Here is a 25,062-nt window from a genome sequence, read left to right on the forward strand (position 1 = left end):
GAAGTTTTGCCATGTTGCCCAGGTTAGTCTCGAACTCCTGGCATCAAACCATACCATCCACCCACCTTGGCTTCCTAAAGTGCTGGGATTACAAGTGTGAGCCACAGTGCCCAGTAATCCAGAGATTTAATGAATAGCATGAGGACTATAGTTAATAATACCATATTACATAAGGGAAATTTGTTACTAAATTTTATGTGCTCTTACCACACACACACACACAGACACATACACACACACACATGTGCACATATAACTATATGAGAAGAAAGATATATTAATGAACTTGAATGTGGTAATCATTTCGTTATTACAGTAAGTCCTCACTTGATGTCATTGATAGGTTCTTGAAAACTGTGGCTTAAAGTGAAACGATGTATAACAAAACCAATTTTTCCCCTCATCAACATTATGACAGTACAATGTTGAAGGAAATGATATTATTCTGGGCACTGCTTTATGTCATTTCACTTAAAGACGCAATTTCTAAGAACCGTTTGACGACGTTGAGGACTTACTGTACGCATGTATCAAAACATAAAGTTATACATCTTAAATATATACAATTTATATTAAAAATAGAACTGCTCTTGTGAGAAGAGAACAGAGCATAAAGCAGCTATTTAAAAATAGTCATGTACCACATATAGACTTTTCAGTCAACAATAGACCATATGCATAGTGGTGATCTTATCAGATTATAATACTGTATTTTCACCATACCTTTTCTATGTTTAGATATGTTTAGAGATACAAATACTTACTAATGTGTTACAATTGCCTACAGTATTCAGTATAGTAATGTGTTGAAACGATTTGTAGCCTAGAAGTAGGCTGTACCATCTAAGTTTCTGTAAGTACACTCTATGAGATTTACACAACAACAAAATCACCTAATAATGCATTTCCTAGAATGTATCGCCATCATTAAGCAATGCATGACTTTATACAACAATTTAATAAAATGTGTATTTGGAAAGAAAAAAAAAAAAAAAGAATAGCCCTTCTATTGTAAGTTTTCTGGGCCTTCCTGAGAAGAAAACATTATGTAACCCTTAGACTGAGAACACTCACAACTAATTGAATTAGTGGTATAGGACAGTTTTATAGACTTTATTGTATTCTTACTTTGTTTCCTCTTACCATAAACCAATAGAGCATGTAGGGCTTTGGTGTACCTCTTTAAATCATGATAATTAATATAACATCAAAGAAAACAATATAGAATGAAGGAGTTAGCGGGTATGGGCAATAGAAAGCCTCAGTGTGAACTGATTTGAAGATGCTAGTGAAGTGGGTGCTTGGCTGTGTGTCACTGAACACATGCACACAGAAGAGATCCCTAGGAAGGTCTCTTAGAAAGATACCAGGTGATGTGGAACCACACAACACCTGATTTCTGAGATTTCTTATCCTAATTGGGCTTCTGAATTTAAATCTCTAAATACTTTTTTCACCCTTCTTTTCATTTTTTTGAATGTCTTGTTCTCCTGGAAACCATCATTTGAGAGTGATTTTAGTCATCAGAAGCACCAAACATGATAGCTGTTAACAGTATATGTCATTCAGTTGTCAAGAGGTTTATGACCTTGATTACTTTGTTTCTGGATCTTCCTTATAAATCACAGAAGCTTCTGCTTGGGCCTTCAAGTCTTTCTGGGTTAATATTTAGTTGGCTCTTTCTGTTGCCTTTTTAGAAAGGTCTGGCTTCACCGTGAGGCCGGTGGCTGGATACCTGAGCCCACGAGACTTTCTGGCGGGACTGGCCTACAGAGTGTTCCACTGTACCCAGTACATCCGGCATGGCTCAGATCCCCTCTACACCCCGGAACCGTGAGTACCTACATTAAAGCCCAGGCCGGACAGAGACCACCACACCACAAAGTGGTCAATGATCCCTTTACTTGAAAATGACTTAGGCCCTGTTTTACTTCCAAACTAATTTCTTTGAGTCAGTGACAGTCACATCACTCACCTAAAGAAAAAAGGGCTCACTGAAGGTTCAGACTCCTCAGCTGGGTCCGTGGGGGTTCCTGATATTCCAGCTCTGGCTCATTGCTCTAGCTTTACCCCAACACTGAGCCATCTGCTTGGCCAGATCTCCATTTCTGATGGGGAAGAGAAGGCACAGAAGTGTAAAGTAGACACTAACACATGGTCAGAACATGTGAGGCTCTCTCATTAGGAGGCCTCTTTCGTGTGAAGGAGGTTCATGTCCACACACCATAGCAACTCATTACTAATCCCCTCTCATCTCTTTCATCACCTCCAAACTCAGAACTCTGTGCTTTGCTCTGCCTGCCATTTTAGTTTCTTGACCACTTCTCTAGTCCTGCCCGTCACCTCCAGATATAGATGAGGTTTGTGATTCTGCTCTGGTTCTGTCAGTTTTCCTTTGGGGCTTTTATCCATTCTCTCCTGGACAATGGGTAAGCTGGGAGTGGGGAGAGAAGCTAAGAGGTGATGCTATACTGCTCTGACATGGGTAGGAAGCAGGAGTAAGCTGGGAACACCCACATGTTAATCATTTGGCCTAATCACACATGGGATTGCACAGTCTCCAAGTGTGAAATGCCCTGTATCATATTTCTTTGAGTGCTTTAAAATATGTAACAAGTATTTACTGGGAGACAACTACATGCTTGGATTGTCTGGGAATGAGACAGCATTCCTGCCCTTCCAGGTGAATGGTGAAGACAATGGTTAGCATACAGACAGACAGATAGGTAATATGGTGTCAGGTGTAAGTGCTTCCATAAAGAGCTAATAAGTGCTGTGAAGACAAAGAGAGCATGGGGAGGAGACAGAGCGTCCTGGGTGCTGTTTTTTTGGATTGGGTCAGTACAGCTTCTTGGTAAACAACATCTGAGCAAAGACTTGAATGTGTATATGATGGGGTAGAGAATTTCAGGCCGAGAGAACAGCAAAAGCAGAGACCCTGAGGCTGGGAGCTCTGGGGTTCTTTTGCCTTCCTGGGCTCCATTAAATGAGTGCCTTGCTTTAATCTTACCCCACTGTTCTTCAGGCCACTCAGGGTATCGCTTTGCTTATGATGCTGCTTTACTTGAATGCACTTGTGGTTAATGGGTTGCCATGGTCTTCACTGGGGAGCAGAGAAGCTTTTGAGGTTCAAACAGTTACGTAGCTGATGGTAGTGGAAGTGAGCAAGGGTAAGTCAAATCTCTGAAGCACCCCTCCTCTTCCTAGGCTGGCATAAGGCTCACTGTCCAGGTAGGTCCCCGTCGGGTCACTACATTTTTTTTTTTTTTTTAAGCTTTTTTCAGCTTCCCTGAAAGTGTTTTCAGGGTAAACAAAGGTTACTTATAGGACCCCAGACATTTGGAAAAGAAATGCTTCTTTCAGTGGAGTGAGTGCTCAAAGAAGCATTGTCAGAGTTAGAAAGGCAATCTCTAAATCTAGCCCAGAGGGTTTACAAATGGCCCTGTTTACAAATAGAAGGCACTTTGTTAGTTCCCATTGAATAACTGGCCCTCCTGAGACCTGTGATAGCGTGCCAATAGGTATGCAGAGAGAGAGAGAGGCAAAGAAATGAGATGTTAGCCACAGAGGATACTGTGTTGCATTTTTACCAAAGTACTTTCGGCCAATTCATTCAGCAAACATTTATGTGCAATGCTAGCAGGGCGGTGCAGTGGATTCAGAGATAAATAAAATATAGTAGCTTTTTTTTTTTTTTTTTAAAGCAGCTCACATTCTGGCAGCAGAGATAGAAACGTAAATAACTAGGAAATAGTGTGGTTAGGGTTATAATTAGTGTGTGTACAAAGTGCTGGAGAGCACAGAGGAAGGCACAGTCCTGAAAGTCTTTTCAGAGAACGTATAACCTGTGTGGGGGTCTGGAAGGATGAGCAGAAATTTCATTTTTGTACAAGGCTGGGTGGGGAGTGAAGGGGAAGCTTTCCAAGTCAGGAGAAACAGCAAGTGCAAAGTTGTGGAGACACGCAAGAGGCATACACGTGCAAGGCTTGTTAGACCAGAATAGCCAGGGTACAGTTTATGTAGTAGGGATGAAATGTATCTTCAGGCCATGTTATAAATGACCATTTGTCAAACTAGGACATTTGGACTTTATTCTGTAGGCAATAAGGAGCTATCCAAGGTTCTTAGGCATAGTCAGGTATGTGTATTGGAGAAAAATGACTGGGGTAAGGACTGGGGAATTGTTGAGAATGAACCACATGGAAAACCGGCTGGGGAGCTCACATTCTATGAAGGAATATAGTTCATAAGGTGTGGAGCTAGGTGAGGTCAGAGGTATAGTACAAGAGAGCACCTATTTGATGCCCTCTTAACACCATAGAGATGGAAGTAACAATATCCAGTGACTACAATAGGATTGAGATGAGGGGAGGGCCCCTAAGGTAATGCTAAGGTTTTTGTTTGGGATGCTGAGTGGAAAGTCATTTCTAATAATGACTGAGAATATTGGAGGGGGATCAAGCTTGGAGGGAAGAGAAAAGGAAAGAGGGAGGGAAGAGGAGGATGGGTTTAGGGTATGGTGTCTGTGAAGTGCCTATGGCTGGAACCTCCAGATGGAGAAGTTTCTCGTAGTTACAAATAAAGATGATAAGCTCAGAAGTGAATACAAAGCACCCACAATAGATTTGAGTAATTATTTTTCTCCCAAGTCTCCTATGACTACACAGATAAGAGGAGACTAAGTCAGAGGATGGAAACTTGGGATTCCCTAACTTGGGGTTGTTTTTACAAGCCCTTTATTTTTTGTGGGTTTCATATCATTTGTATTTTTTTTTTTGACAGAATCTCACTCTGTCACGTGCAGTGGTGCAATCTTGGCTTACTGCAACCTCTGCCTCCCGGGTTCAAGCAATTCTCCTACCTTAGCCTCCTTAGTAGCTGGGGTTACAGGCATGCACCACCATACTCAGCTAATTTTTTGTATTTTTAGTAGAGATGGGGTTTTGCTATGTTGGCCAGGCTGGTCTTGAACTCCTGACCTCGGGTGATCCACCTGCCTCGACCTCCCAAAGTGCTGGGATTACAGGCCATTCATTTGGTTTTTTAAATTATTACTTTATGAATAGGTAATACATATGCATAATTCAGAATTTAAAGTGCACTAAAAGGTATATACTGTGAACAGTGAGTTTCTTTCCATCCTCTGTCCCCTTGATACCCAGTGCATCCTCTCCAGAGGCAACCACTGCTACTAGTTTCCATTTCATCCTTCCAGAAATATACTATGCAGACAAAATTCTCTGTAAAGATCTTTTTAATCCTTGTCCCTTCTCAGCCACATAGTTTGAATCTATGGGTACTATACTGGGAGGGATGTTTCCTGCCCAAGCACTTTCACAGGCATTGTCTTCGTAATGAAATCCCATTTCCTCAATTGAAAACCAACTGGAGGGCAGATTCTCCAATTTATGAAGTTCAGCTTGGCTACTGTGTTTGGTGCTTGTACTGTGCTTCCAAATAGCTGCTTTCAATTGCTGAACTGTTGTAGTGGAGGCTGCCCTAATGAGACAAAGGTGAGCCCTGAAGACCCAGGTAGAAAGGAGCATGAAGCAACAAAAAAGACATTATCTGAAAAGAGAATTTTATTTTCGCTTTCAGTCTGGTAGAATGGATTTTGCCATCACAGCTTTCAACACACACTGGATTTTAAGCATATCTTCGACTTCTTTTTACATTTTACAATTTTAAAGGCTCTGACTTCTCTAAACCTGGTACACTGGAAACCAAACCTTGCCATTACACAATATATTCCTGTAACAAATCTTCACATGGACCCCCTGAATCTATCAAAAGAAAAAAACAGTGATGGCAGATTAGACTGGTTTCCTGGGCGAAAGTTTTCCGGCCTGGAGGACAATAGAGAACCCCTGGTGAATTAGTGACTTCTGGTTTTCCTGGTGGGAGGGGTTGCTTTTCTATGCATTAATGCCTGGATTGAAAGGTCACTGATCTGCTAGAAGAGGAAATGGACTCTTTGCCTTTTCTCCCTTTGAGCAGTGCCTGAGGCAATGAATCTGCATTTCAGTATTGCCTGGCTGCATGCTTTGATCAGCTGTGATTGCAATGTTCTCACTAATCGGGTAAGGAAGTTTGCAAATAATTTCCTTTAAAAAAAATCAACTGGGCCAAATTCAGTTATTCCAATTGTACCTTCCCTCTCACTCACTGGAATGAGAGGGAAAGATGCAGAGTTCCAAGTTATGTGGCTATGTGAGCATCGCCTGGCATGTGTACAGTGGCAGAACAAAATCTTGAGAAGTTCTCAATCTCCCTGATCTCATTTTTGTCTCTCTGGGAAGTCCATTGTGCGCTCTCTCATGCTATGCCCTCCTGCCACCTCATCTTCTTTTAGAACAGGGTTACTTGCAGATCCGAGGCAGAGAGGGTGCAGTGTATCAGGAAAGCAGTCCTCCTTCAACCCTGGGTCCTGTGGATCGGAATGGAGAGTCAGGCAGAGAGAGGAAAGAGAGAGAGAGAGAGAGAGATTGAGAGAGAGAGAGAGAGATGGCACAAACCCTGGCAACTAGCAGAGTGTGAGCCCCTAAGGTTCACGGTCAGGTGCCTCAGTGGTCTGTTTAAAAGGCAAAGTGGGGGCGCAGTCTGCTAGGTAGGAACGATAACTCACAGTTCTTTTCACTGGCTGCCAGCTTGGTATATATGGGTGCGGTGTTCTATTTCTAATGCCAAGGCAGCATCCTTTGCTGTGTTGTTCCTATTCCACACATCTCTTCTTTTCTGCCGGTGTCACTTTTCAAATCAAAGAGCAAACTTTCAGCATTGAGGAATAATTCAGGGCACCAGTGACTAATACTGCAACTTATATTGCCATAATACCATGAAACACATTTGTGTTAAGGAACATCTTTTTTGTTGCAGTTGACCAGTTTAGAGGCAATTAATGTTATTTTTAAATATAACTGTTTAAAGGCTTTGCAGTCAGGTGATTTTTCTTATAATTGCTGCTGTTTAATTTTATAAGGAAAATAAAAGTGAATTATTTCTGACACTATTTTTCATCCATTTCTAAGTAAAGTAAATGAATTTTTTGCTTAACCCTTGCTTATTAGGAAAGCTTGGTTGCTCCCGTCTTGATTGAACAGATGCCTCTCACTAGGTCCATAATGAGAGGAAAAATATGAAGTTTTCTTTCCCAACTTTTCTTCCTTGTTCCCACCTGAGAGGTTCTGGGACTTGGGCCCTGGCTGTTGTTGGTGTTTTTAATATCAGGCCTTGCTGAAGTCATCTCAGGACATGGTCTTCCTGCAGAGCTGGGAGGATAAACCAGAGCTTTATGGAGTTTAACCTGCATGCCCACGAGCTGTGTTTAGCTTAAACTTGTTCTTTCCCATAGGACACGCGAACCTGGTGCCAAGCTTCCTGCTCATCCACCTGGCTTCTTCCATAGCACTATTACCATTCTTGCTGCTCAGGATTGCAGAGCAGAATTATTACCAGTGATTCTTGGAAAATGGCATGTTCCCAGAAAGCCGGTCCCATCTGGCCTCCCTTTCCTGCTTTGTAACTGGTGCACATACCCTCAGTTTGGTAGCCATCCTCTAACTTAAGAGAAGTCTGGTTTGGGCTATACTGAGGGCCAGTTAAGATGTTAGTGGCCTCAAGACCTGAAAATACTTGAACTCCTTCCATCCTCTAGCATAGATAATCTTGACAGCAACCACAACAGCAGTAGCAACAATACTTTTACTATGAATAGCAAACAAACACGTCTACTATATATCAACTGGACACAGGTTTACTGTTAATAGCACCTGACACTATTTTTTGTGTTATGTATGGATGAACTCACCTAATACTACAACACTTTGCGTTGTTATTATTATTATTCTGAGTTTATAGATGAGGAAATGAGGCACAGAAAGGTTAAATACATTGCCCAAGGTAACATAGCTGGTAAGTACGTGAGTCAGGGTTTGAAATTCGGGAGTAATACCAGCACCTGTGGGCTTAGCCACTATTTTGTTAATCAGTAACACTAAACAGAAATACTCACAACTTATTTCTAGGCTGAAGGTGAATAGCATTTTTGTTGTTGTTGTTTTCCAATGGTACATTTTGTAGAAGAGATTTGAAAAGACTCCTTTCTTTTTTTTTTTTTTTTTTTTCAGACGGAGTCTCACTCTGTTGCCTAGGCTGGAGCACAGTGGTGCGACCTTGGCTCACTGTAACCTCCGTCTCCTGGATTCAAGTGATTCTCCTGCCTCAGCCTCCTGAGTAGCTGAGATTACAGGGGGCCGCCACTACAACTGGCTAATTTTTGTATTCTTAGTATAAATGAGGTTTTATCATGTTGGTCAGGCTTGTCTCGAACTCCTGACCTTGTGATTGGCCCACCTTGGCCTCTCAAAGTGCTGGGATTACAGGCATGAGCCACTGTGCCTGGCCTTGAAAGGGATACTTCCTTACTTTTATTTGGTGACCCTGATTTGCCAGAACCATAAGACTGTTTATGGCTATTATATAGTTTAGTGCTGTGCTGCTCCATCCAGTCCTTGGCCCAACTTCCTGGTTCCTTGGAGGCCCACCTTCTCCTTTGATCTTCACAAGGTCACAGTTGGTCTGCCCCATTTATCAAGAGGAGGAGGCATCTGCTGTCTCACTGGGAAAAAGAAGGGGACAGCACCTCTCTACAGTATTGAGCATATCTTATATGCTAGGCTTTTCTAAGCACTGCAGACCCAAATATGAACATGGCCTCACCTCTGTCCTGGAGAAACTTACTCCTTCTTAAGTGCTAAAGTACCTTCTGAAAGGGCAGTAATACAGATAGGAGACTGCTGTGTCCTCAGGCAGAAGGACCTGCCTGCCTAGAAATGTAGGCCCCACTCTCAGCTCCCAGCGTGACTGTCAGCAAGCCATTTAACCTCCCTGTGTGAGCGATGATGAAATAACACTTTGATCTTTGGAGAGAAAAAAGCTTTATAAAAATACCAAGTAAGTCCACCCTTACTCGGCACCTCTTAAATTCATGTGGAGGGCTAATGTGCATCATAAAATTCCAGTGCGTCCTTAGTTACAAGGCCATGTTCCTAGACCTGGACTCCCAAGTTTTCAATCATAATATTGTGTCTAGTTTTGTGAAGTGCCTAAAAGCAAAAATAACCCCTGAGGCTTCTTATAGAGTCTTTTGTCTCAAGAGCTTATGCATTCTAACAATATACATTCTACATTTTAAAAGTCCTATACATTATTTAAAATGTGCAGTGTGAAACCAAAATTGCATCTAAGTGTCTGCTGGAACCCTGTTTTTGTTCTTTTAGGCTGTTTTCTGTAGTGACTTGGGATAAGGCTTCAATGCTTCAGCCACCCTTCTTCTTCTTCTTTTTTTTTTTTTTTTTTTTTTTTGCTGATTCAAAGCAGGATTCCTTATGTCACTCTTCCCTACCCCTGCACCCAGTTCTGTTTTCCTTGTGTGGAGCCCATAATCCAAAATTAGCACTCAGAAGTACCTGGCCCAAATCAAAATTTATATTCCTCCAGCGCTCTGTAGTCAGGGAGAAGTTCATTATGTATTTTCAGGTGTGGAAGACTGAGATGACCAGGGAGAAATTTTTCCAGGAGTAATTGCATTTTTAAATTGCAAGTTCAGAAGAAGAAATCCAAAATGATTGAATTTTATGCAAGAAAGAAGTAATCACTGTTCATACCTCTTTACTACCGTGTAGAGAATTACATCTTCTCTCTCCACCACAAGAGAGAAGGAAAGAGGGAGCAGACATTTCCCAAACACATTCTGTTTGTCTGGCATCATCCTACTCATCTCTTTTAGGTCAACAGGATTGTCACCATTTTACGGATGGCAATTCCAAGGTTCAAAGAAGTCAGGTAATTTCCCTAAGGTTACACAACTAGAAAATACCAAAACCAAGTTCTGGTCCAAAGCCTTTATGTGACACTGGAAATTAGGAAAACCATACTTGAGTTTCACTTGGATTCACTTCTATTTGGAGCAATAGAGCCCCATCATCACCTGGTCTATTCAGTTGAGTTAAAAAAGCAGTTATTGAGCATATCTTATGTGCTAGGCTTTTCTAAGCACTGCAGACCCAAATATGAACATGGCCTAATCTCTATCCTAGAGAAACTTACTCCTTCTTAAGTGATAAAAGTACCTTCTCAAAGGGCAAAACTTATTCAAGTATGATAGGCTTAGATATAAATACAATTTAATGTAATGAATAATAATACCTAACTGATGGGAACTAAGATTTTCCATGCATTCTCTTACTACATCGTTTAATAATGTAAGAGATGGCTGGGTGCGGTGGTTCACGCCTGTAATCCCAGCACTTTGGGAGGCCGAGATGGGCAGATCACCTGAGGTCAGGAGTTTGAGACCAGCCTGGCTAACATGGTAAAACCCCGTCTCTACTAAAAATACAAAAAAATTAGCTGAGTGTGGTGGCGGGTGCCTGTAATCCCAGCTACTCGGCAGGCTGAGGCAGGAGAATCTCTTGAACCTGGGAGGCGGAGCTTGCAGTGAGCTGAGATGGGGCTACTGCACTCTAACCTGGGCGATATGAGGGAAACTCCATCTCAATAAGAGAAAAAATAATATAAGAGAGAAGAAATCTTACAATCTCCATTTTATAGATGAGAGAACACTATGTCTGTGCTGTCCAATATGGTAAGATGTGGTTACCTACATTTATTAATTAAAATTAAATAAAAGTACACATTTAGTTCTTCAGTAGCACTAGTGACATTTCAAGTGTTCAGTAGACACCTGTGTCAAGTGGCTATTATATTGGATGGTACAGCTACAAAACATTTTTAATGTTGCAGACAGTCCCATTGGACAGTGCTGCTCTAAGTAATTTGCCTACAAAAGAATATGAGAGATGAACTTAAGTCTGACACTAGGGTATATGCTTTTGACTGTTGTGTTATATTGCTTTCTTAATACACTGAACTTGAAGAGGTGGAGAGAAAGTTAAATATCTCTTATTTCTCCAAGAAATAAGAAATACTTCAGAAATGGTGGGTTTATTAGGTCATACTTGCATTGCTATAAAAAATACCCGAGACTGGGTAATTTATAAAGAAAAGGGGTTTAATTGGCTCATGGTTCTGCAGGCTGCACAGGAAGCATAGTGGCATGTGTTTCTGGGGAGACCTCAGGAAGCTTCCAGTCATGAGGGAAGGCAGAAAGGGAACAGGCACTTCACATGACAAAAGGAGGAATGAGATAGAGAGAGTTAGAGGGGGTGTGCAACACACTTTTAAATGACCAGATCTCGGAAGAACTCACTATCCTGAGGACAGCACCAAGAGGATGGTGCTAAATCATTCATGAGAAATCCACCCCCGTGATCTAGTCACCTCCCACCAGGCCCCACCTTCAACATTGGGGATTACATTTTAACATGAGATTTTGGTTGGGTACAAATATCTAAGCTATATCAGTAGGGAGCTAGTGACATACCAAACAGAATTTCCATTGCAGTCTTTCTGTGGTCCCTCTAAGAACTGGAAATTGTTTCTTTTGATGCATCAGGAAAGTTTGTACTTGCTATGTGATTGCCTTTTTCTGAAACCAGATGGTGACTTTTGCTAGGAGTTATTCTAAGATTATGCCTTGTTTACTTTTAAGCCCGAGTTCCTAATATAGCACCTGGTACAAATAGGCACACAATGAACTAAATTTTAAGAAAGACAACTATAATATCTGCCAGTCTTAAAAGAATTGTAATAAAGAAGAGAAACATCAGTGCACGCCCATGTGATTCCTAAGGGAAAAAGCAAAGAAGATTTTCTCCAGGGCAACATCCAGGTGCCCGACTTTAAAAAAAAAAAAAAAAAAAAAAAAAGAAAAAAGTGACTTTGTAGTTATACTATGATAGGAATATAAGAAGGAGTGAGCATAAGAATTGCCTAAAATCTTATCTGGGTCAGATTTTACAGTATGCTATTTTAAATCGAAACTAAAGAAACTCTGTATATGGCTCCAAAACAAGCCCTGAGAGAAAGTTGCCTCACTACCAAGTTAATTCCCCTTATCATCTTATGCAATGAAAGCAAACCAAGTCACCTGTCTGCAATGCATCCCAGTGTGTTATCCCACATTACTTGCATTTACCCACCAAATGTTGTGTGAAAGCCGAAAAACGCACCCTATTTTGCCTCCCAGCTCATCCTCCTGCTTCCTTTTATTAATGCAAACTTTCCATCTCTCCCACTCATCTGCCTTTCCTTCTCTTCATGATTTAGCTAAAGTGTTGGCTTCTGTGTCATTTAGAGCAAACAAAACCTATAGAAATACGTTTTTAAAGACAGATGTGCAGATTTGGGATGGGAAGCAAATGTTGGACGCTCACTCAATGCCTCGTAAAGGCTTTAATTTACACCAGAAATAAAAAGGAGTTGTTCAACATGTAGTGCAAGGAGTCAGCTTTGAAAACTGATAAGAGGAGAAAAATGCCAGACTCATTTTGAATTTGAACTTAATAACCAGAACCCTTATTTCTTCATAGCAAAATGATGGCTACTTTCTTGGACTGAGTTAAGAATTTCCCAGAGACATTTCACCGAGGCTCCTTTGTGGACCTATTTCTGCAGGCTTTAGAATCCTCCTAGCAGGGCTTATCAGAGAAGATTCCAATTTAGAGCAGCAAAAGTTTAGTGTCTGATATCAGCTCTTGCTTTTTTTTTTTTTTTTAATAAAAAGGAGACATGATGTTTTACAGTGTTAACAGCTTTGAAAGGTCTTGTATTTCCAGTGAACAGAGCACGTTTGTGAAAAGGACTCTAAAAAGCATTATTCAGGCAAAAATGTATCAAAGCGATGGGAGTTAAAAAGAGAAAAGTTTGCTGATGTAGAGATTGGAGGCAGCATGTGCTGACAGGTGCAATTATGGCCAAATAATTGAATCTTTTTGGAGAGATCTGGTGAGATAAGGCAATAGTTGTGAACTCACATCAGAAATCTGTTCATAATTAGATACTCAGGGGTTCGGCTGTGGATGATACAACCAAAGTAGGATCTCAAACTACTTTACATGCAGGACCCAGCGCAGTGGCATTTGCACTTTGTAAAATAAAGTTTAATAGCATAATTTCAGCCCAGCGGACCTTAATTGGTACAGAGGTTAGAGAGAAGGTTTTGCGGTCTGCAGTCTCCTTCAGACTCCCCATAGCCTGGAACCGCTTTCTGCCCCAAACAGTGGAGGTCACTTCAGTTTCTAATTCCTCTGGTCTCAGAGAATCTAAAAAATGTAAACTTTTGAAAGTTAATGAATTGCTTTTATTAGTAATGTTAAAAATCTTTGCTCTCTGGTTGAAGAGTTTCCAGGCACTTCAATTTCCTTTGTCTACATGTACCTTGGCCAAAGACAGTGGGATAGAGAACAATATGGTGTTTATTTCTGAGAATGTTTCACCAAAGACATAAAATATAATAACCTTGTTCCTGGTCTTGAAATACAGGTGCTCAAAGTCTTGGCCCCATGACATACTGTGTCCACATTTTGTTCAGGAATCTGAAGGGAAGGTCTTTCTCAGGGTCTCTGCATGGAAATGGAGCTGAGAAGAGGGCACAAGCTAGCAAAATACAGCATGATCATTTCTACTTGTAATAGAGCAAAGGGTATCTCTGAGGTTCCATTAATAATTCTGCTAGACATCTCGCTTCAGGCTTTCATTCTTAATGAAACAATATAACTCACTCTGCTGTATTGTATGATTCTTTTCTTCCAAATTTATAACTTCTTTTATCCTCTTCTTTGTGTAGTTAGATTACTTTGTCATTGTGATGGTATTAAAGGTTCTTAAGTTGGCTAGTGAGTTATAGGTTTCTGATAATGACATCTTAACACTCAGGTGATAGCTCCTTTTTCTACCATGGAGAACTGACTCCTGAATGTCTTTGGATCTCTAGTATTTTCCTAACTGCTAACTTTTCACCTTACCTTCTACCAGTAAGCTTTTGGACTCCATTAGTATCTAAGTAGACAGAAGACTGTCTTTTGGATTGGCCTTCTTCAAGTATTTAACAAGTTCAAAGGTAGATTCCGTATTGCACCAAGCATCTAACACCACTGTAGCTTTGACCTACCCTATTCTCTTCTTACGTTATGAAGCATTTAGCACAGTGCCTGGCTCATAGTAAGCATTCACTATAATTGTTACTTTAGTTTCTGCTTATCTTGTTTATGCAATGAGAGAATACTCATCATCTTCAGTATTTTCTTGGAGTTGACATAGTGACTAATTTAAAATTATTGTTGCCACATCTTTTGCCTGGATCAGTGGGAGCTCTTTAGCGTTTACATCATGAGCTACAATGGAGGTGTTCAGATTTTTCCATGGTGGGTTACTTGATCTTAATTCCAATATTGGCGCAGGCGGCATGACCTTTTAAAAAATTGATCAGAAGAATGAGTCCATAGGGTCCACTCCCGGCTTAGAAGTATTGGACTTCTAACTGAATCAAATGCACATGGAGAAGGAATTAGTTACCCATCTACCTCTCAGTCACCACCTTTCATTATTCTTCAGTATCATGATGTAATTTTAGTGGGATTAAACTTGAGCAGCTCTCAATTACATAATCACATTCAGTTGTAGTTTTAAGTACTGGTTGCTTGAAGCTTGCTAGGAGAGCTCCTAGAGTCATCAGTTATGACAGTGAATCTCAGCCCTGGCTGTGTCTTATTATCACCTGGTGAGAGTTTAAAAAAAATGCTCAGGTTTATCTCAGGGAGCCTGATTGAATTAGTCTAAGGCAGGGCCTAGTCATTCTGTATTTTTAAAACACTCCTCAAGTGATTTGGAAAGTTGAGAAGCACTGAGTTGGAGGAAAAGAGACTTAGGAAATACTGACTACATTTCTTACTTGTGCTAGCTAGCTTGACTAAACTCTCTTCCTATGGCCTAAGCTATGTACGCCCCAGCCCCTTTCTTGCTTACACCATATCTACAAATTGAAACAACAGAGAGCTGAAAGAGTGTAGGTTTGGAGTTCAAAAAATTTGATTTCGAACCTTGTCTCTGGGCTGGGTGCAGTGGCTCATGCCTATAATTCCAGCACTTTGGGAGGCCGGGGTGGGAGGATTGCTTGAGGTCAGAAGTTCAAGACCAGCCTGGGCAACATCGTGAGGAACCCCCCCCCCCAACTTCCACCCCTGACATTTCTACAAAAAATTAGCCAGGTGTGGTGGCATGTGCCTGTAGTCCCAACTGCTTGAGGGGCTGAGGTGGGAGGATTGCTTGAGCCCACGAGGTCCAGGCTGCAATGAGCTGTGATTGCACTACTGTCCTCTAGCCTGGGCAACAAAGGGAGATCCTGATTAAAAGAAAAGAATTGTCTCTGTCTTTGCTAAAAATGTGGTAGCTTAGGAAAAGATTCTTAGATTTACTAAATTTTAGCTTCCTCATTTGTTAAATTGGAATAATAAAGCTTCTCTTATTTATATTTATTATTCCTTTATAAAACACGTAAGGAAAGATTCAGTTACCAATGTGACTTGAAAACATTTAGCACATTACCTGGTACATAGTAGGAGCTCAGTATATTCTCTCTCTCTTCTTTATTTTTCATTTCTTCATATGTAAAATGAAGGGCTTGGATTACATTTAAATGCCCCTATACCCTGAAATCCAGTGCATCTGCTTCTTTGCCATAAGCAATGCGATTGAAGAATAACAACCTCATATTCCTTTTTTTTTAAAAAAACAAATTCAATTCAGTTCATGTACAAAAAAGGAAGTTATTGACACAGTTGACAAGGGATGAATTTGGAGTTTGTTTCAGTATCCTGTTCACTATTCTCAATTGGCTGCCCTTTCAACCTGCTCTCTATGAAGTAACTGGCCAAGGTTGGGGATATGGTTTGGGTTGTGAGAATAAGACTTTTTGATTGAGTGATTGAGTGATGCTATCTATTTTATGTGGGCATCAATCTTGGCCCTTGACCATCATTCATTTGCTTCAACTGTGTGACCATCCAACATACTTTATAATTGTGATAATGGTAGCACCTGGTATTTGTATTCTAGCACCTATTTGAAGTGATAGATTTCAGAGGAGTACAAGTGAAATCAAAAATATCTTTTAATTACTACCTAGGTAATTGGTGTTTTTTTTGGTCAGTAATTTAAAATGTTCCTGCATCTCAATCCATTCCCAGACAACCATAGGGGAATTCATTCCATTACAGCTTGGTATCATGGAACAGTTCATTATTCATGGCAATGACTCAGGAAGGCATCTGCCTTGTATTGTTGTGAAAGATACCTGTCTTTTGCCCACTTATCTGGCTCCAAATGAAAGCTCAGACAAATGAGAGGGGTTCCAGGCTTCTATTATTACCTAGTTCAGGCTAACCAAAGCAGAGAACTGGGAGATTCTTATAGTGTGTTATCACGAGAAAGTTGCTTATATTAGAGGTATAAATCATCTACTGGAAAAGCTACTTTGATGATGATGACAATAGAATCCTCTCCCGTTACCCATTGCCTGGCAAAGTGTAACAGAGTTGCAGTACAACTTAAGGGTTAACAGCAAAAGTTTAAAAATCATGACAAATTGGATTCCAATTTTGCCTTCCTCACTATCTATGGCAAGAAACAGCAATTTTTTTTCTGAAAAGGGTCAGCTAATTAATTATTTTGGCTCTATGATCTCAGTCACAACTACTCAACTCTGCAGTGTGGTCAAAAGCGCCACAGGTAATACACAAGTGAATGGGCATGGCTATATTCAAGTAAAACTTTTTTTTTTACAAAAACAGGCAATGGAACAGATTTGGACCATGGCTGTTGTTTTCCTATCCGTGATCTACAGGATCCTGTGCTAACAAGTTACTTCAATTCTCTAAGGTTATTTTGAGAATAAAAGAGATAATGCATACAACAAAACACCTACCATGTACTTGGCATATAGTAAGAACTTGAAAATGGTAGTTGCTTTTATGTTATTAAAATATTATATATCATATGTTTTAATTGCTGTTGATTATGAGATGCACTGGGATTTCAGACATATTAAAATGATTAAAAAGTCCAAGGATTGATGAACTATAGTAACTAATTAATTATAGTGACAAGGTCTTATTTAGGATTTTAAGTTGTGTTCTACCAGTGGTAATTTAAAGCTTCTTATACAACATGTCTTTGTGATGTCTTTGTCAGAGACACATGCCATGAACTCTTGGGACATGTTCCACTACTTGCGGATCCTAAGTTTGCTCAGTTTTCACAAGAAATAGGTCTGGCGTCTCTGGGAGCATCAGATGAAGATGTTCAGAAACTAGCCACGGTGAGTTCATTTTCAACTTAAAACCAGTTATATTTATGTCCATTTGTAAGGTAAAGAAAGCTTCAGGGTTATTGACTATGAGTTATCGGTAAATTTTCTGGAGAAAGCATGGTGAACTTACCTTTTCCTGTGTTGTATTCTTTTGAAGCACAATGAGTTCTCAGCTTATTGACCACCAAAACATTTGTATTTTATCATTCTTGTTAGGGGTCAGCTAGAGATAAAGGGCTAGATAGTAAACATATTAGGTTTGTGGGTTGTAAGGTCTCTGTCAGAATTACTCAGCTCAGCCACTGTGGTATGAAAGCAGCCACAGACAACAAAAAAGTAAATAAATGAGTGTGACTGTGTCCCAATAAAACTTTATTTATAAAAGCTGGTAGTGGGCCAGATTTATCCTGTGTGCTGTGGTTTGCTGACCCTCACAGAAATATTAGTAATAGTAAAAGGCATGCATTTATGATAAAGTAGGGGTTGCACCTAAAACTATCTCTGATTATTTTAGATGGTTGTACTCAGACATAATTTGAGTCAACAACCAGTAACATACTCAGGCTCAACAATTATTCTAAGTACAAAGCCAGAAAAATATTTAATGGATGTTATAGTATCTTCCTAAAACTGAAGTTCTTCTGAAAACAAGCAATATGAGAGGAAAGGTCTAATGTTGGCTGCTACCTTTAGATGCTGAAGGACCAGATCTAACATGCTCATATGCCTTACCCTAGCTCCATTTCTAAGGGTCCAGGAAGAGAAAAAGCAGTTTTAGCCAACCCATTACCTACAGGGACCAGTCAGTTAGCCTAGTGAGCAAAACCACCAGGGGATGAAAAATGTGTTCTTAAACTGTATGTATTCAGCACAGGTACACAACAGTGGCATATTTGATATGCAGGAATATTCTTCATTTCCGCTCAGAAATAAGTTTTCTCCTGGATTTCTTGAAAACACACAGACCTTTCAGTACATCTTTTGTTTCCTACTTTTGATAAAGATATAGGAACTGGGAAATATTTCTCAACTAAAAGTTAAATAGCAATGCAGAAGCCATCTAAATGGCAAGGACCTCTGGGGTCAGTATGGAGATGAATAGTCTCTGGTGGTGGCTGTGGTGGACGAGGGACAGCGTGTCTCTTGTATAGCAGGTGCTCAGCTTTCACTGCTTGTTACCAGAGGTGGGATGCAGGACTTTGTGTTGCTAGAAATCTCCTAAATTTTTTTAGAGAGACTGGCAATCTAGATTTCAAAATGAAATGTAATGATTTTTAAATGTTGGCTTATTAAAAAAAATCCCACTATTATGAGCTGAAGAAAATATATTTGTAGACTGAATCTAGATCTTGACTTCCAATGTGTAACTTCTGGTATAAGGATTGTATCTCATGTATATTGGCTATCCATCATGATATAATAAATTATCTCAAAGCTTAGTGGCTTAAAACAACAAACATCTGTTATATCATAATTTCTATGGTTGGAAATTTGAAAGCAGCTTAGCTGAGTGGTTCTGGCTCAGTGACTCTCAGGAGGTTGTAGTCAAGATGCTGGCTGGGCCTGTAATTGTCTGAAGGTTTGGGAATTGGCTTCCAAAATGGCTCACTCATGTGGCTATTGGCAGGAGGCCTCAGTTCCACACTGTGTGGGTCTCTCCTTAGGCTACTTATGACATGGCCACTGGCATCCTCCACAAGTGATGAGAGAGAGTGAGAGCAAGGAGAAAGCTGTGATATCTTTTGTGGCTTGATCAGATGCTGTTCACATTGGCCATATTCTGTTCATTAGAAGGGACTCATTTCAGCCCACACTCAACTGGAGTGGAATTAGTTTTCACCATTTGGAAAAAGGATTGGCAAAGTATTTGTGGATATATTTTAAAACCACCATATCGTGAGTTGTTTAGTTCTGAAACCTTGGTTCTGGTTTTAAATGCCTTGTTTTGGAACCTTTTCTGTGCCTTTCAGACTTGCCTTGACATTTTCTGGTTTCATTCTTTGACTCCCTTCCGTCTATACCCTTGATCACGGAGCAAGATATATTGCTCACTTGTCTGACTTTGAATAGCCATAAACTGATACTTGATGGCCAGGCTGTGTGGAGCTGACTTGTGTGCGTGTGTGTGTGTGTGCATGTGTGCATGTGAACATGTGCATCCAAATAGAGGAGAAGAAGAAAAGCAGGAGTTTATGAATGTAAATGTAGGTGGATCCTCATGAGTGCTGTTAATCCTTTTTTTGTTTTATTTTTATTATTATTATTTTTTTGAGACAGAGTCTCCCTCTGTTGCCCAGGCTGGAGTGCAGTGGTGCAATCTCGACTCACTGCAAGCTCCGCCCCCCAGGTTCATGCCATTCTCCTGCCTCAGCCTCCTGAGTAGCTGGGACTACAGGTGCCCGCTACCATGCCTGGCTAATATTTTTTTTGTATTTTTAGTGGAGATAGGGTTTCACTGTGTTAGCCAGGATGGTCTCGATCTCCTGACCTCATGATCGGCCTGCCTCGGCCTCCCAAAGAGCTGGGATTACAGGCGTGAGCCACCGCGCCTAGCCTGTTAATCTCTTTTTTAAAAGCAGTGACATGAATACTGTTTTATTGTCCTTTATTTTTATAGTCCATCAAATTATGATTAATTAATTCCATCATTCAAATTACACTTATAAGGAATATGACATTGTCCTCCCCACTTTTTTGGAAAATTATAGCTTATATCGACAAAACAGATTTTTTAAGAGGAAGTTTGTACTGAATCTTTAAAGATGAGAAAAGAGAGTCAAGTGGAGAAGAGTGAAAGAGGGAATAGAGGAATAGTTTCAGTCAGAATAATCTCTCCGGTTTGGCAGGGCTGTGTTCCTTTATGGGGGCTCTGGGGCATGATCCGTTTTGTTGCTTTTTCCACCTTCTTGAGGCGGTCTTCATTCTTTGGCTCATGGCTTTCTTCATTCCTCTTTAAAGCCAGCAACGCTGCATCTCTTCGATCTTGTTTCTGTCGTCACATCTCTCTCTCTCACTGACCAAGACTGAGAAAGGTCCTGTGCTTCTAAGGGCTTCTGTGATTAGATTGGGCCTACCCGGATAATTTATGATAATCTTCCCATCTCTCTATATGTGGCCATCATCAACATCTGCAAAGGTAACATATTCACAGGTTCTGGGGATTAGGGCATCAAAATCTTTATAGGATCATTACTCTTTGTTTCTACTTTTACACTTTCTGGAAAAAACGAATACTCATACCTTGAAATCTATTTTACTAGGCCAGCAATTTGTAGGATGAGTAAGTTTTCTTTAGGAGCTTACATTCCTTAGGATAACTCCAACACTCTTGGCCTTGGGTTGCTTGAGCTTCAACAGCTAAAAACACTTCCATCTGGTAGAGAACATTAGGCCATTAATCATGTTTCACCATCTCTCTTTCTCTCCCTCTCTCTTTTATTGTCCTTTCCCTGAAATGTACCTGCTTTTTTGCAAAAGTCAATTTAAGCTACCAGGTATTCTTTAAATGGCTAAAGGATCCTAGCTACCATGAGGTAGGGACAGGGGAAAAAAAAGAGCGGTAGTTTCTTCAAGAAACTCACAGTCTAGTACTCCAAAATACAAAAAGCCCAGAGTCAATATTATTTTTTATTTATATACATGAGTAGTTATGTAGAAGAAATGGATTTAGCTGAATATTCACCGTGTGTGAGTGAGTTCTGAGTTCAGTGTTGGAGGCTGGGCTTCAGGATAGGGGGCAGGAGCCGGAAGAGATGGTCTTCTCTGTATAGGTCATGGGTAGGAAGGATCAAGTGTCCACCAAGGAGGTCAACCTACCTGCAGTCTTATGATGATTTTGAAAGCTTAAAAAAAAGCGTAAACTTGCAAAGGACTTAACATAAACACTTTAAATGCAGTGAAGAATTTGGGATGGAGTAGGGTTGGGTGTTTGCCTCACCATGGTTTTGCCTGATTCACTCATTTCTCTTTTCTTTTATATTGGTTGAGCTCCCACCCCAACTCACTCTGACTTTCTCTCTCTCATGAACCTTCCAGTTCCAAATTTTCCCAATTCTATAGACTGCCCATTTACTTCAAATAGTGTTTTGCAGACCAAAGAGAAATTTGGAAGGCTTTTTCTGTATTATGTGGAGAGTATGGAGGAGGATAACCTCATACAGTGTGAGGAGGCTAAGGGAGATTGTTCCTGAGATGATACTAAAACTGCTATTGACTTCAAGAGCCACATACCATCCATCAGTTAAGAACAAAGTGAATAGAAAATTGCCAGAAGATAGTCTTGGGGGAAAACACACACACACACACACGCGCGCGCGCGCGCACACACACACACACACACACAGATTCCAACCAGGCAATTTCAAAGTAAGCCCTGGCATAAATAACCTGTTGGATACCATGCATATTAATGAACCTCAAGCCATATACTGAAACTAGAAGGCAAATTTAATGACCCACTTGCAGAAACAAAAAGTTTAAGAGCTCAGGTCTTACTGGCAGGGATAAAAAGTCCATGGCAGGGGGATAGTGGTAGCTAGCAAGGCCAGAGGAGAAATAGAGGTATTATTAGCTGATTTCCTCCAAGTTGTTGACATTAAGTCTTCTGAAGAAGTAGAGGAAAATGAGCAATGAGATGCACCAAAGGAGAAAAATCTATAGAGAGGACAAATGGAAAGCCATGGAAATCACTATTTATGCAGAACAATGAGACAGGCCATATTACTCTTTAACTCTAGGCGAGATTTATATTATTAATGACTCTGTTTCTATAGTGCCTGTTTTTCCTTGTTTAGTGAATTTAAGCACTTAGGAAAAAGAGAGTCATGCCTAGTGAAAGCAGACACGTAATAACTTTCTGTGATGTACTATCAACAAATCCATCTAAAGAAGAAAATAACCTCCACTAGGACTAATCGGCAATGCCAAACTCTTTGTCCAAAGCAGCTTTTGAACTTCTTGGTCTGATTTTCCAAGGTACTAGACTATATTGCCTATGGCTACTCTATCTCCTTGCTATATTTCTATAGAATATTTATTTTGACATTTTAATAGTGCTCAGTTTTGAGAATAAAGCTATCTCTGCTGTTTAATGGGGGCAATGGTTTCTATGCCCCGAGAACCATTTAAATGAACTCTTTTGTATCTGAAGAAATTGATGACAATACTTAGAAAATGTATTTCAAGTGCATTGTTATACATGTAAATAAATTGCCCTCTGGTGGATAATAAATAAGACCACTGGTTGTGGCAGCATTACTCTCTTCATACTCATCATGGCTGTCCAAGGTCTGTGTGTGATAGATATGCAAAAATATTCCCAATAAAGGCTGCTTAGAGTGTGTTATACTTTTGAGACCAGCTATTTACCACTGTAGCACTAGTGGAAGTGAATTTAATAGATTAGTGTGTATGTTAGGAGTGGTAAACTTAAATGTTACTTCAGTGGCCAGCTAGGTGGCACACACGTGTGAAATAGCCTGATATAAGAAAATAAGGAGTATTAGAGCATGTGGACAACTGGAGAATATGTATTATGCTAAAGGGCTTCAAATTCAAAAACTGAAACAAGACAAAATGTTCTTTGGCTGCGAGTGGTGTCTGCAAAAAGCTGAAACAGAACTACAAGGCTCTCAATTCTCTGTCCTTGTATCTACGGTTAAATTCTACCTTAGACTAGACCATCCTTGAGGGACAAGCCCATGCTAGATTCTTCTTTATATCACATTGCACATTCTCAATTACTGTTTTCTGGACAGCACAATATTTTTTCTAAGAAAAGACAGCTATTACAGTGTTCAGTAGAGATAAGTATCTTATTGCAGTTGAGAGGTGACTGCTTGTGAGTTATAACTTTAAACCTGTTACAAACAACGACTCTCATACATATGCACTGAACATGTGTCAAATATTTATTTAAAACCCATTAATGAGGGAAAAGCAGGATGGTAAATCTAGTTCAAAGAAGAATTTGAGGAACCAAGAATATATAGTCACTGAAGGAAAGAATCTTGAAATAAGATGCAAAATGGTTAATGTTCTGCAGGGCAATAAAACTATAACCTTGAGGTTGTCTTTTCTACTGGGCAGAAATTATTTGCATGTCTAGTGGACAAAATAGTTTGCAATTTATCGATCTTCACAAATTAACATTGAGCTTTACAGTCTGTGGACCCTAATAAATAGGAAGTCAGACAAAGATTATATCCCTTGGATCAGTGCTTCTCAAACTGTGTTGTATACGAAGTAACCTGAGGATCGTTTTAAAGTGCAGATTCTGATAGAGTGGGTCTGGAGTGAGGCCTGAGACTCGGCACCTGACAGATCTCACATGATGCTGATGCTGCAGGTTCAAGGACTACACTTTGGTAGCAGGAAGGGTGGGTGACATTTTAGACATGCAGATCCATTAGACAATAGGAGAGTATGTCTTTCAAAAGGCACATAGTAATCTTTCATCCTTATTTCCATATTTTGCCTGATTTTCTAACAACTGGATGAACAGGATATCACCAGATAAATATCATGCAGTATGAGATGAGTGTATTTATGACTTATTCAAGCCCTGTAAACAGACCTTTGCATCTATGAGAGCCACGTCATTGCTTCTGTTTTGTGTCTCTGCTCTCATCCTCTTCTGTCTGCTGTTTTTCCATACGACTTACATTATTTATTTTTATACAAATACACAAACAGAAATTTACTGATCAGATGAATTTAGGAACTAGTCCCTGAAATATATTGATTTCCCTTCCCCCAAATGTTAGAAAATGTAAAGGGGCATCTTTTGTCAAACAGTACAACCCATCCTATGATGCAGATGGCTTCAATTCAGTCTATTCATTTCTCATATCATAAAGGCATTTGAAACAGACAAAGCTGTGAATCATCTGTAGGGGAAAGCAATCAGTATGAATACACCACAGATGTTTCCAAAGCAGAATAAATCGGCCTCTGGCCCAGTTGGAAGTTTTCCTCCACAAGAGTTTTAGGTGATCCATTCAGTTCTGTCAACCCTGAAACATGGTTACCTTCACTTTCTAATTGAAGGATTTCTGTTACTGGGTCTTGGTAATGCTGATGAGAGGAGTCTTGGCTAAGGGTAATGAGGGAATAAGGAGTCTTTCCCAGAACCGGTTCCTGGAATGTTAGACTTATGGCCTTATGAAATGGTATTATGAGTTCTGTAAAAGGAGGGACCCATGGGCAAATGTATTTGGACAGCACTAGCTTAAATAAACAGCTTCGTGTTTTTTTTTGTTTTTGTTTTTGTTTTTTTTTTTTGAGACAGAGTTCTCTCTTGTTGCCCAGGCCAAAGTGCAATGGCATGATCTCAGCTCACCGTAACCTCCACCCCCGGGTTCAAGCGATTCTCCTGCCTCAGCCCCCCAAGTAGATGGGATTACAGGCATGTGCCACCATGCCCGGCTAATTTTTATATTTGTAGTAGAGATGGGGTTTCGCCATGTTGGCCAGGCTGGTCTCGAACTCCTAACCTCAGGTGATCCATCCACCTTGGCCTCCCAAAGTGCTGGGATTACAAACTTCTTAGAACCTTTAATAACATAATATGTGGAATGAATCTCCAAAAGTGATAAAAACTTATTTTTCTAAACTTACCATATCTCCTCCATTCGAAGGTGCCATTGGTTGTAAAACATAGTGTTAATTTAATAGTGGCTTTTTTTTTAGAAGGAAAAAGATTCAGTTAGCAAAATTTTTGATATTGTAAGATGAAGCTCCATTTTGGAAATGTTAAAGTATAAAAAAAGTAAACTTGAGAATTGTTGGTCAAAGGG

General features: G+C 40.1%; 1 protein-coding gene across 1 annotated transcript in view; it reads left to right on the forward strand.

The window, feature by feature from the left end:
• Window positions 1-25,062, forward strand: part of TPH2 (tryptophan hydroxylase 2) — a 92,000-nt gene that overhangs the window by 36,326 nt on the left and 30,612 nt on the right. The window contains exons 7-8 of the mRNA XM_050749279.1: window positions 1,698-1,833; window positions 17,149-17,275. Coding sequence (XP_050605236.1) covers window positions 1,698-1,833; window positions 17,149-17,275 — 263 coding nt within the window. The remainder of the gene's footprint in view (window positions 1-1,697; window positions 1,834-17,148; window positions 17,276-25,062) is intronic.

Source organism: Macaca thibetana, chromosome 11, assembly GCF_024542745.1.
Source record: "Macaca thibetana thibetana isolate TM-01 chromosome 11, ASM2454274v1, whole genome shotgun sequence".
Classification (NCBI taxonomy): Eukaryota; Metazoa; Chordata; class Mammalia; order Primates; family Cercopithecidae; genus Macaca; species Macaca thibetana.